General features: G+C 42.9%; 1 protein-coding gene and 1 pseudogene across 1 annotated transcript in view; both read right to left on the minus strand.

The window, feature by feature from the left end:
* The window catches only part of ADSL (adenylosuccinate lyase), a 13,879-nt gene extending 7,677 nt beyond the window's left edge, over window positions 1-6,202 (minus strand). The window contains exons 1-4 of the mRNA XM_011369078.2: window positions 5,980-6,202; window positions 3,246-3,449; window positions 1,554-1,598; window positions 964-1,043 (exon numbers count right to left, since the gene is read on the minus strand). Coding sequence (XP_011367380.1) covers window positions 964-1,043; window positions 1,554-1,598; window positions 3,246-3,449; window positions 5,980-6,150 — 500 coding nt within the window. The 5' untranslated portion in view covers window positions 6,151-6,202. The remainder of the gene's footprint in view (window positions 1-963; window positions 1,044-1,553; window positions 1,599-3,245; window positions 3,450-5,979) is intronic.
* A 2,143-nt stretch (window positions 6,203-8,345) lies between these two features.
* LOC111745074 lies at window positions 8,346-8,461 on the minus strand (annotated as a pseudogene).
* Between the last annotated feature and the right edge of the window lie 5,003 nt (window positions 8,462-13,464).

Raw genomic sequence — 13,464 nt, forward strand, 5'->3', positions numbered from 1 at the left:
AGCTGCCACACAGGTAATGCTAGGTGTGCAGGAAGGCAGAGTGAACATGAGCCATGGCCAAGCCGCACACACTGAGCATAGATTCATTCACATGAACAGTTTCTTCAGGTTTCTACCAATAAATGCAGGCCTGAACTTCTAGGAAGATTAAACTCAACTTAGTCTTTCCCAAGTTATAGATGATATCCTTGTTGCCTTTGTAAAACCCCATCGAGACATAAGGCAAATGCTGATACACCACTACTCAAATATCGTCACTCAAAACCTGCTACTAGAATTGCAAAAATGATTTCATCAGCTTTTAAAAAGGGTTATATGGTAATTATAAAAATGCTTGCATTTTAAAAATATTCAAAAAACAGTAGAGAAAAAATTTAAATACCTTATTATCTCATAAACCAGAGTAATCAATATTTACAACTTGGTATAATTTATTTCAATCTTTGTGCAATTTATATGCTATCTTTATCCCATAACATCAATCTAAGTACATGTGCACAATATCCGTCTTACCAGAATCATTTTAATGGCTCTGGATCTACAATATATCTTGTTAATTATTTTCTTATTGTAGAATATTTTGATAGTTTCCAATGCTTACTATCATAAACAATACTTTAACAAAGATCTTTGTACATAAAGCTTTCCCCCATAACTTGGATTACTTCCTTGGGCTAGATTCTCTAGAATGGAATTATTCAATCAAGGAATATGAATATTTTCTAAGGCTCTTGATACACATTGCCCAATTCTTCCCAAATGAACTATTATATTTACTCTCTCACCAGTATAGCTTTTAAGGTATCAGGTTCATTCCTCATAAGCATCCTAAGGTATGTGCTTAAGCTATATTTGAGATTCTTCACCTCCAGGTTTCTGTGCAGAAGGGAGAACTGAAGGAATAAATGAAAGCCAGGTGCAAATAAACAAGCCCATTTCCCAAGAAGTAATCATAGCACTTACTGGAAATGTGTGAAACCTAAGGTGGGAAGATCAGCTCGTTCCTTAGCAAAGTCAGCAAGCCGAGAGATCACCCTGGCAAGCTACAAGAAAGATCATGCAGTAGAAGAGAGGGTGAATTCAGGTTGAGCTCATTACATAATCAGTAACTAAACTTTTAGACAATTTAATATAGAATGAGACCTCCAGCTCATGGAAGGCAGAGGCCCTATCTTTTCAACTTTGTACTCTAAAGTGCCTTAAAGAGTTCATAGCAACGAACTTTCAAAAATTGAGCTGACTACCTAAAGTCATGAATTTTTACTGCACAATTTTAAGACCAATGACACACTCATGCAGAAAAATAGGACAAAATCATAAATCTGACCCACCTATTCCAGCTACATGCCGCTGGTTACACAATTCCCTTATTTAAAAGGCTAAGCTTTAAAAAGCATCCACTTACAGTGTTTTAACCCAAGAGACAATCAGTCCTACAGATTAGATATAGGATCATTTGCCGGAGTAAATGATCATCTATTTAGAGTCACATTGTGTTGATGCCCTACGACAGGGAATCCAGGGCTGGTAGGAAATATCTGCCAACTTCTCACCTTTGGTAAAAGCAAGTCAAGTGCATTTCTAAGAATAATCAGGTCCTGCAAAGGAAAACACAACGGTCTTATGTTAACAGCTCTGCCCAAACATTACCATATAATGCTTTTGGCCATCACAACTGGGTTTCTCAGCTAGCCACCTAGCGCCCTATTACCAACCCACTATGCAAGCCAGAAGATGCTAATGGAAGTTGTTCTTTTCTGGTTACTGTTATAAACGCACACCAACTTAAGAGAGCGGTACTCTGGGAAACTATAAGAAACAAAACCCATATACTCATAAAGCCCAATTTACATGGTATCTAAGATAACTGGAGAAATAGTTAAAAGGTTAAACCCCATTCTGTTTATTGTGAAGATGTCTGGGTCAACAAGGTTTGTATTTGCCCACAGACAGTGCGTGAATCTCCGAGAAGCTTCCACAAAGCACACTCCATTAACTTCATCTTCCTTTTTAAATGTCTATCATTGCTTACAAAAAAAGGCATGATGAACCAAAATATCAAGGTTTAAGAAATTTAAAGCTGTTCCTGAGAGAGATAAGAGATGTATCTTGGACAAGTCCAACATATACTTAAATGAGACAGTAATTATTGAACACAGCTACACACTGCATGCTTTTAAAAAGTATATTCCAAATGAGAGAACTATTCTTTCATTATTGGATTCACCAATTACACATCATGCCTTTAATTATGTACCACTTAAGACTAAAAAAGTACTTGGGGAAACTTAAAAATCAGTGGCTTCTTCTGAAGTGGAAGTGTATCTGGATTCTAATTTCTGGTCTCACAGGTACACTGTGATTAAAAGCACAGTTTTGGAGCCATTCTACCTGGGCTTGTCTCATTTCTGTGTAACCTTAGGCAAGTTCTTCAACCTTTCTTTAAAGTTTCCTCAGCTGCAAAGATGGGAATAATAAAACCAAATTCTAAAGACTACATAGTCCAATTCCATTTATATGAAATTTCTAGAAAAGGCAGAACTGTGAAGACAGAAAGCAGGTTGGTGATTGGATCTGGAAGCAGGGTAGGGAGCAACTGCAACCAGGCAGGAGAACTTGGGGTTAGGGATGTGCTCCAAAAATGGAATGTGGTGAAGGTTAAACAATCGCATAAACTTACTAAAACTCATTGAACTGTACATTTAAAACAAGTAAATTTATAGTAGGTACAATATACCTCAAAAAATCTGTTCAAAACTGAGATAATAGCATCTATCACTTATAACTACTGTGAAGAATAAATGAATACATATAAATCGCCAAGCAACTGGTAAACTCAGGAAAATATGTGCTGTTACTTTCTCATGTTTAACTATACAATGTTTTTGCTAATTAAAGGTTTTATTTAAGAATTATAATGCAATCTTTTTTTTTTTTTTTTTTTAAGAAGTCACAGCAAAGTCATAAACAACTTGGGAAAGAAAATCCCTTTGGAAAATTATCTTGGCTATTAAAATGCTAAGATCCTGATTTACGTCCAGCATTCCAAGTGTAAGCCACACCTGCGGGTCTTATTTTACAGAGGTCATTAGGTGCTCATAGTTTAGACTGGAGGGATAGCAAAAGCAGAAAATTCCTGAGTGTTTAAATACCCCTAAAACTTTCTAAAACTGGACAAATAAAAATTTATAAATGTATTATAAAGATTAAGTCATAAGTGGAAACAAAATAACATGGACTCCTACTGTATTGTCTCCAACATAGCAGGAGGTGGCACCAAGATGTATAATGCCGGCGGCTTTTGGACAGCAGTGGCCAAACGTGTGCACGTGAGCCATCACATCATGTCGTAACTGTTTCTCTCTGTTAGCTGCCATCTTGAAGTCGATGTTGTCCAGGTTTGACTTCATCTCCTGGATTTGTTCATCTGTGATAGACAAACCCAATGTCTGCAGAATACACAAAATAACTTCAGATGTCACAATTATTTGAGTTGGGGTGACATCGAAAAAAAAAAATTGGTTCATGTTAGCATTTATGCCCTATCTCCCAATTCTTTAATTAAAATTTGAGACAAACTAGGGACATGGGGAGGAAAGGGACAACTTTCTTAATCTTGGTAAATTATATACTAACTAAACTTCAATATATACAAACAACAATGTAATCCTGATCTTTGTTCTATAGCTCCGCTCACTCTCTCACATTATCTGGTCTCTGGGCTCAAATGTCATTTCTTCAGAGAGAGATCTTTCCTGACTCTTCTTCTCTGTCTCTCTAGCCCTTAAGCCTGGTTTTACTGACAGCCCGTATCACATGACATTCTTACAAATGCATTAGCCTCTCTCTCCCTTTAGAATGTATACTCCATGAGAGGATATTGCTTACTCCTTAGTAAGCACCCAAAGTGTGGAATTGAAGTCATAGCTTTACATTTGTCCCAGATGATTTTACCTAGAGAAACCAAAATTAGGAATGCTGTAAGTAGTTTCACCAAGAAATTAGGTATAGAAATTCAGTGCAACAGAAAGGAATTCCAGGAGATAACTGATGAGAAAATAAACACATCAACATCTCACATTCATCCATCACTGGAAAAATCAGGCTGGCAGACCACAGGCAGCTCAGAACCCTGGATCCAAATGGTGACATTGATTCAAACCTCATTTGAAACTCCCAAGCCCTAGCTCTGGGGAGGATCCTGAACCTTAAAACTATCTTGTCCAAGATGGTAACTACTGACCAGATGTGACTAGTTACATTTAAAATGATTAAAATTAAAAGTAAAAATTCAGTTACTCAGTCACACTGGCTACATTTCAAGTGCTCAGTAGCCACAAGTGGTAGAGCTGCCTTGGATCTTCAGCCAGTAGATGCAACATATCGGGGCTCCCCCCAAAGCAGCAGGGGGCAGCGTGGTCAAACTGCTTCCTACCCCCAGGCAATGTATCTTCTCAAAATTCACTCCCCACCTCCTCATTTTCTGCACTCCTCTTAATCTCTCATTCCTTGTTTTTCCTTAACTACTAAATTATCATATAATTTATGCTGCTAATTTTGACAACCTAACAGATAAACCACATGCAGGAGATTTCTAAATTATATGCATTTCAGGCAACATGCAGATTGGGCAGAGGAAAGAACACATATTCAGACGACTTTATATTTCAGTTCCAGCTTGAAGCCATTTACTAACTACGTTGACCCTGGTGAAGTCTTTGAATGTCACCACCCTAAACTATTTAATGAAGCATCAAATAAAATAGAAAATAGAGTACATGTTAATACATAATAAAGTACAACATGCTACTAATGTTCTCTTCTACTGTCCACTATTGTTATCTGAGCCAGTAGTTTATGAACTCTCTCTGTGCCTCCATTACACTATCTGTAAAACCTCTGTAAAATAGTACTTATGGGTTGTTTTGAAGATTAATGAGCTATTAATATGTAGTCTTAAAGCAGTGCCTGGCATATAGTAGGCACTACAGAAATGTCTGCTATTATGATGTCGCTTTACTTTCTTAAGCACAGAGATAGGGAGGGGAAATCTAGGATGAAAGTTTCCTTTCTGAGGAATTCCATTGTATCATGCTCCCAGTCACCGACTCAAGATTGTTTCGGTGTTTACTCATGCCATTTTAGAGGACACTGCCATCCTGCCTGTGGCATTTTCCTCTGAAACTTTATAGCTTTCTGGATCACTTTGGTTCCTTCAACTCCTCTGGGAAGGCCCCTCTGGCACTATTTCTGAAACCGCTGGGCCCAACAGCTCCACATGCAATTCTTATAAAAGAAACTGTAAACCCTGTCTAATTAACCCCTACTCTGTCTCCTCCCTCAGATGCAAAAGGTGGACGCGTGAAGTGGAAAGTGGCCTAGGAAACATGGATTTTGTAATGACAATCCTGTCACAACACAGAGGCACCTTGGAAGACGAAGTGGCTAAGCGCTCAGGCTCTGCACTGAACCCAGCCAGGCTCACCCCCCAGTTCCGCTCTTTATAGCTGGGTGCTCCAGACTCCAGAGCACATAACGCACTTGGTTATTATCGAGGCCTAGTTTTCTCACCCTCTAATGTGGGAAAAGCATCACCTAATTTGCAAGGGTTTTGTCGGTTAAACCACAAAAGATGGGCAAAGAAATGAGCACAGCAGTACGTCACGAGGGCTCAGTGTCCGAGGTCAACAGCGTACTGCAGGCATGGCCAAGATTTAGTCCCTGAAACCCTAGACTGCACTTCTCCCTGCCGCCTCCGCGTCTCTAGGCCTCAGTGACTAAAAGCATGCGAAGCAACAGGTGGCGGCTCCCGGGCCTCCTACCCCGGCCTCCCTGGGCCGCGGCTCCTCACGAAACCGAACACGCAGCCGAAAATAGCGGGGCAGCTGTTCCCGAGGCGTCAGGCCCGCGCTGGGCCCAGCACGTGCTGGGGCGGACCCGCCTCCCTCAGCCCAGCCCCTCAGCCCCGGGACCCGTTACCTGCTCCGCCTCCGCCAGCCACAGCCAGAGCTGCCGCCAGGTCCGGAATTTGTACCTGTCGCTAAACAAGAAGCACATCTCCGGGCTGGCGTAGCGGGAGGCAAGCGGCGAGCGGTAGCTGTCGTGCCCGCAGGCCGCCTGCTGGCCGCCGCAGTCGCCTCCCGCCGCCATCCCGAACACTCTACCGCACTAGAACGGACAGGACAGCTGGGGCGGAAGCGGAAACCTGGGGCCGGGACTTCCTCCCCTGTGGGCGGGACTTCCCCTACTTGGTCCCGCCCCCCAGGGGCTCCAGGGCGCTTGAGCTCTCAGAGATGCGGCGGGGTTTCCGCTGCTGGGTCCTACTGAGGGTTAACGTCTCTCCTGGTTTACAAGAAATGTGCTTAGAGCTTCATAAATTACTTAGCTGGCCTGTGCCCCAGTTTCCCCGTCTGAAAATAGTTACATTAAGATCTGTCCTTAAGACTGCTGTGAGGATTGAGTATTAGATCGGTGTCTGGGACACTTAAATAGCCCTCTATGTTTGCTATTGTCGCCTTCCCGCCCCTCCTCCTACTGCCTGCCAGGCACTGAGCGCGGTTCTGAGGAAAAGTGAAGATGCCCGAGGGAAATTGGCATTTATTGAGTTCCAAGTGATCCCCTTGCAGGAAACTGCAGTAAAAACGGATTTCAGCGAACGCTGGAACTGATAATCATGGAAGCTGAGTGACTTGCTGAGTGTCACCCAGCTAAGTGGAGCGGCCCGACTTCAGATTCTGCACTTAGTCATTATGCTGTGTAGTTCCCAGCACACACCCTGCCTGACGACCCCATGGCTTGGTGAAGGCATTCTCCCCGTGTTGGAACACCTCTCTTCTCACTAAGACCTAGTCCAGAGAATGTTCTCAGATGGTCCCGCTCTCTCCTCTGGTTGGCCAATTAAAAACAGAAACAAACCAAGACAAACCTAACGTTTATGGAGGTCTTACTAGGTATAGGGAACTGTTCTGAGTGCTTTACGCAGGAGATTCGATTTCATCCTGAGTTGTTCAGGTATTATTAAACGATCAGCCCTCCGTGCAATGCACAGACTTAGTGCTCAATATAATGCTAGCCATTATTATGATCCCATTTTGCAGATGACAAAATAAAGGCGTGGTCAGCTTGACTATCTTTAGATTGCTTCTGTGGAAGGGGGAGAACTAGGAGTTAATTGCAGGCAGATAGGCTCCAGACACTTGGTTCTTAACAGCTCCAAGTGTACCCTTTGTGCTACCTTAGCAGGTAGCACTTTGAAATTATTTGCTTTGAAATTATGTTTTGAAATTATCTGTTTCTGAGCTCATTAAAAACAAGATCTCCCAATTCCATTTTGAATACCAGCTTGTTTGCTAAGGTGAATTCCCTTGTCCCAGTAACTATCACATTTCAGAGATATGAAAAATTGCCGATTAGATCTCAAAGCGTCAAGATCTTGTCTTTGACAAGAACTTTTTTTCCTGTCACCTTTCCATTTCTGCTTTCATTTATTCCAGATTCACTCAAAAACCTATCTACACCCTTAGTGTTCTCCCTCCCAACCTCTAGGATTTCACAGATGATGAGTGATCTTGTGGCTTCTTATAGGCCTCCTGTAATTCTCACCGGAGTTCAGTGTTGTGTGCCTTCCCCATTAATGGCAAACTCAGTGGGGGCAGAGGTCACATCTGTCTTGGTCACCCGTGTCCCCGGCACCTAGCACAGGATCTAGCATAGTATACGTGTGTGAGAAATGTTTCCTGGATGAATGAATGCTTTCCAAAGGAGCCCAGCCTTAGAAGAGAAATGAGGCCCACAGTAGCCAATGACCAAGCTGGATCCTGACACTGTACTTCCTCTTCCTCCACCTCTTTCAGATCTCTTCCGAGTCCACATTCCATGGCTCCTTCATGTCTCCATCTGGACTCCAGAATTAGCAGACAGAATTGACCGCAGCACCAATTCCAGGATACCGTGACTCAGAAAAGCCCATTAGTCCTCTGGGCTCATCGCCCAGGTCTTCTTCCACCTTCACTCTTGAGATGCAGAGGACTGTTTTTAGGGGTGAGGGCAGACAATTTTGGAATGGGGAAGAATTTACTTCCTGCAGCTTCCCACTCTTTGCAGAGTGCTTTAGGCTGTCTTTGATTTGATGTGCTGCAATGAGTATCTGTTTCACTTTCCACTGTGACTATTACAAACTCAACTGTCTCAGTCTTCCAGCCCTCTCTCCCGCCTCTGCTTCACTTTGCTGTTACTTTTCCTCTGCAAAATAGAAGTTTCTGCCTCCAGTCTTCTAGCTCTTAATTCAGGAAACAAACTTGCTTTTAATTATTTTATCTTGAAATGTTTTTTATTATTATTATTTATGCCTATAGCACCTGGTCTTCCTAGGCGGTTTCCCATCCAAGTACTAACCAGGTCCGACCCTGCTTAGCTTCCAAGATCAGACATCAGGCTTGTTCAGGGTGGCATGGCCGTAGATCATGGACTGTGGCTCTACTGGGGTGCAAACCCAGGACCTTCTGTATGTAAAGCAGACATGCTGACTGCTACACTATGGAACCACGTCCATTATCTCGGAATTTTCATCCCTCCAAGTTCTGCCTCCCTTCTCCTCTGATTTTTAAAAAATGCACAGGTCTCTTCCACTGTAGAAACATCCTTACTTGCTCTTGTAAATAACCTTAACATGGAAATCTCTCTTTCCGCCTGCCTCTTCATCAACCATTCCTGGCACTGCCAGTTATTAGTTGTGTTACTTGAGCAATTACTGAGCCATTTGGCACTTGGGTCTTTTCACCTGTGAAGTATGGTTGATGATATACCCACATGTACAGTTGAGGAGCAAAGGCAAGAACAGATGCTGACTCCCTAGCTCAGTGTTTGGGACTCCTGTATTCAACGAATCTGTTCCCCTCCCTGCTTTATTCCTTAGCACCATGATACAGCTCCCTCTCGTTTCCTCCAAGCCATAGTCTCATTGATCACCAGTAACTTCCTCTAATAAACAAATCAAAAGGTCCTTTCTCATATATGTTTGCATGACATTAATAAAATCTACGTGTGGGGGAACAGGTAGGAAACAGGCCAGGGAAAGAACTGGGAGGAAGCTTCCCAATGTACTTCTTACATCATTTTGATTTCTGAGCCAAATAGTTTTTCTTTCTTCCTGTACTAAATCATCCTTCTTGGCTGATTTTAGTACTTAGCACTTTTGACAAGCTCTCCCTCCTGCTTTGAAAGTCAACTGCTCTCCCTTTGCTGACCCTTCTTGTCTCACTCTTGGGAAAGGAAGTGGTGGGACTTTCCTCGAGGGTTAAGCCACTTTTCCCTCCCTTGAAAACTGCTTGCACATCTGCAAGGCTTACCTTCTGAGTCCGCGGGTTCTCCAGTTTTGGTTCTTGATCTCCACAGGTCACCTAGACACTTTCCAGCTGGGTGTCACTGTTACCTAAAACGACATCTTTAATTTTACTCTCACATCTCTCTTGTGCCCTAATTCACGAACGGGTCTTCTGATTGTTTTCCTCCCTCTTTTACATCTATCCACCTGCTTTTATTTCAGGCTTTTAAAATATGTAGTTTTTTAAATTCTTGATGTAACATCCTGTTACCCATTAGGACCCTTTAGTCCGCAATGGTGCATGCGGTGTGCCAGGCATTGTATTAGGCAGTGGGATACAACGGTCAGCTGATGAGGCTGGAGTGGAGAGAACAAAGCTGAGGAGGAGGTAAATTTGGAGAAGTAGGTAGAAGGCAGACCATGAGAACGTTACTGGAAATAAGGGTATCTAGGGCTTTTATTCTAAGCAATGTAAAGCCACTAAAAAGGCTTTAGGCTGGAGAATGACTTCATCAGATGTAATTTGAAAAATATATATAGATATTTTATTATATATAGAATGGGGTGGGGGCATTCACTTTGGAGTGAATGCCAAGTGAGAAACCAGTTGGGCTAACGCAGGGGGCTAGATAAGGCCTAGGATGTATGCCATGTAGCTTGTGCAAGGGAAGTAAGTGGCAGAGGAAATGAAGAAAGAGATTAAGAGGTACAATCGATTCCGCTTGGTGATGGGTTAGTTATGGGAAGTAAGGGAGGGGAGCAGAGTTAAGGATGCTCCTAGGTTTCTAGGTTTTGTTATCAAATGGATGGCAATGTCATTTACCATGGGGTGAGAGGCAGGGCAAACAGACAGTATGGACTTCTGTTTGGGATTTATTGAGTTTTCAGTGCTGTTAAGATATCCAAGTGCTTCAAAATGTTGAGTAGACGATTACATATACAGGTCTGGAGCTCAAGGATAGGGGTTGGAAATAAATTTAGCAGTCATTAGCATATAGGTGGTAATTAAAGCCAAAAGGGTTTTAGGCTCAGGAGTTGGTAAGCAACACAGAAAAGAATTGTCTTTTTTGGTCCTTACATTCCATTCAGGGAGATGGATAATAAAGAAAAAAGATAATTTTAGAAAATGATAAGTTCTTTGAAGAAAATAGAGCAAGACAAGGGCATAGTCGCTTAGGGTGAGGAAGGGGGTGGCAACAGCTATTTTTTGATAGGATAGTCAGGTAAGACCTCACATTTCATCAGAGACTACACAAAGATGTAGGGGAAAGTGCATTCCAGGCAATGGAAAAATAAATATAACAACCTGGAGGTGGGCATGAGGTTGGTGTGATTAAGAACAAGGAAGGCTAACAGGGCTAGTGTAAGACTGAGATCAGGAGAGTCAAAGGGAATGAGATTGTGTGTGGGATTTGTGTGGGGTTCATGGACCATAGTGTGGAGTTTGGATTTTAATTGTAAGGAGAAACCGTTGGAGGGTAGTGACATGGACAGACAGAGAGGAGCCTGGGGTGAGGTTAAGCGGAATATGGTGGACTGCTAGGAAGCCGTTGCAGTGGTCCAGGTGAGTGTGTAGGGTTGTTGGACCCAGAAGTTGGTTGTGGTGAGAAGTGAGAGGAGCATTTGTGAATACGTTTAGTATAGAGCTGATGGGACTTCCTGGTGGACTAAATAATGTGAAGCAGCTACGGGTTTGAACAATAGATGAATGGTGGTGCCATTTACTGAGAAGACTGGGGAAGAAGTAGACTTGACAAGGAAGGTGGAGGGATTTAGGCAATTAGTCAGTTGGGTAGATAGATTAGAAAGGCCAGGGTGGGAGATATAACTTGGACAGGACGGGGACATGTGTTATATTTAAAAACATAGGGCTGGCTTAACTCATCCAGGCGAAGCAACACCACTAGAAAACGAAATTCAGGATTGAGCCCAGGGGCATTCCAAAATTTAGAGCTCGAAGGGAAAAGAGTGAAGGCCAGACGACATTGTTTAGGGTTTTAGCCTAGAGAACAAAGGAGGACCTGCATTTGAGCACTGATGAAATCCAACATTTCATGGCCAAAGAAGAGATGAAAGAGATGCAGGAGATAAGGCACATGTTAGAAGGAACTCCATCTGTAGTATCAAGAGGCAAATAGCCATGTCCATTGGACTAGGGAGTTTCTTAGTGACCTTAGAGACAGCTCTCTCAGGGGAATGATAGAGGTAGGAAACATCGGAACAGACTCAGGAGGGAGAGGAGAGAACGTTTCTCCAGGGGTAAAATGGGATAGGAGCTGGCGAGGAAGGCGCTGGAACGTGGGCCCACAGGAGGGTTTTTATCATGGGATGGGCTTGAGCACATCGAATGGCAAGGGCCCCAGATGAATATGTGGAGAGTTAAAAGTACCCAAGGGGGCAAGAGGGGAAAGGATCCGAGGAGGAAACAACACTCAAAGGTGAACTGCCTCTCTCTGCTTGCAATCGAGTGAATTTTTCTGATATTTCTCATTTTCTCCATGTATTAGTGGGCACAGGACACTTGCTGGACAATGTCAAGGTCTCACTGCGGTTGGTTACAGCAGATTTACAGGAGCTCTTATTTGGCCTGTAGTGACTTTTTTCCCAGTGACGTTGCTTTTGAATGCCGGTAGATCATACGAAATAGGATTTTTCCAAAGTGGGGATTTTGTCACATATAGGTGTCAAGAAAACAGGAGGAGCAAAGAGATTTATAGGTATTAGCACCCATATCATTGAAATAATGGGCTGTAAAAATCTACCTGGATTACAGAGAAAAAAGGTGAAGGCTGATGGATTGAAAGAAATAGGTCAGTGTCCTGGAGTGGCTGATGAGGTCACAACACAGCCAAAGAGGAGTGGGAACCAGTTGGGAGGACAGAAGATCAAGGTCAAGAATGCTGAAACTAGTGATTTTTGAGAGGAGCAACTCTGGGTGAGTATGGGAGTATGCAGCTGGAGTGGGCGGGAGGAAGGAGGGATTTCCCACGTACACTGAAGTCATCTAAGGTGACAGCAGGGCACACCGGTAAGGGAGGCCGAGTCCGATGCTAAAGTCTTAACAGTCACCTTTAGTTTCACAACACATTCTCCCTTAGCCATTTATGCATTTTTTAAAATATTCAAAATTTAAAATAAAGTCTTTGGTGATAAAAGTCTTCACATTTTTTGCAATGATCTATTCCTTAAAAAATAGATCATTGCAACAAACAGGCCTTCAGGATGTTTGACGAGTTCGCTTCTTCTCATTTCAGATTTCCAGTGTTTACTTATTTTATGATAAAAGAACTGTTTGGGACATGGCCTACCATTTTGTACAGACTTGCCTAAGACCATTTTCTCAGAAACCCAGGTGTTCTGCAGCAAAGACACTTCCGCATGGTGACTTCTGAATCCTGTCTGGGTTCCGATTATGGTTTCACCACTGACTGAGACAAGTTCCAATTACATGAGTAAATATATGGCATGCTTAGAGCGATGCCCAGCAATCAATCAATAGTAGCTAATTACATTACTCTGAGCTGCAGTTTCCTCAAAAAATAGGTTTGCTGCTATCTATCCACATAGCATTCTGAGAATCAGATCCGACACAATGGTACCTGGGAGTTAGAAGATACTAGTTTTGCTCCCTTCCTTCCCTTTGCCATCCTAGAGGTGTTTCATGATCACGTTGCCTTTAGGATAAGGTTCTAATGCTCCTTGGCAGTGTGAAAGCTCTCAAAGGAGGGCAGGGAGCACCGATGGGGAGCACTGTCCAGTCGGAGCTGGCTGGCTGGTTCTTTTCCCTGGGCATAACAGAGGAGCGATCAGCAGAGCCCGAGGCAGGCATCTTCTCTCCTCTAGTGTTCTCACTCCAAATGCAAATAAAGATTAAACGAGACAACAACAAAAAGCAGAAGAGCATCAATTTCTTTTAGAAAATTTGCACCCTGCACTGTGGCAGGCAGCAAGAGCAAGGAGCACAGACCCAGCAGCAACTGGCCAACCTGCCAATCCCAGCAACAAGAACATACCAAGGCAAGATAGACATGTTGAGGCCCAATTTGGATGCTGAATTCTGTAGAGCTTCTAGGAGTGGAGCAAGGAAAGAGAGAAGAGTAGAAAAAAACATAAACACTTCAACAAATGAGCAAATTAAACTG

The sequence above is a fragment of the Pteropus vampyrus genome, unplaced genomic scaffold, assembly GCF_000151845.1.
Source record: "Pteropus vampyrus isolate Shadow unplaced genomic scaffold, Pvam_2.0 Scaffold145, whole genome shotgun sequence".
In the NCBI taxonomy this organism is placed as follows: domain Eukaryota; kingdom Metazoa; phylum Chordata; class Mammalia; order Chiroptera; family Pteropodidae; genus Pteropus; species Pteropus vampyrus.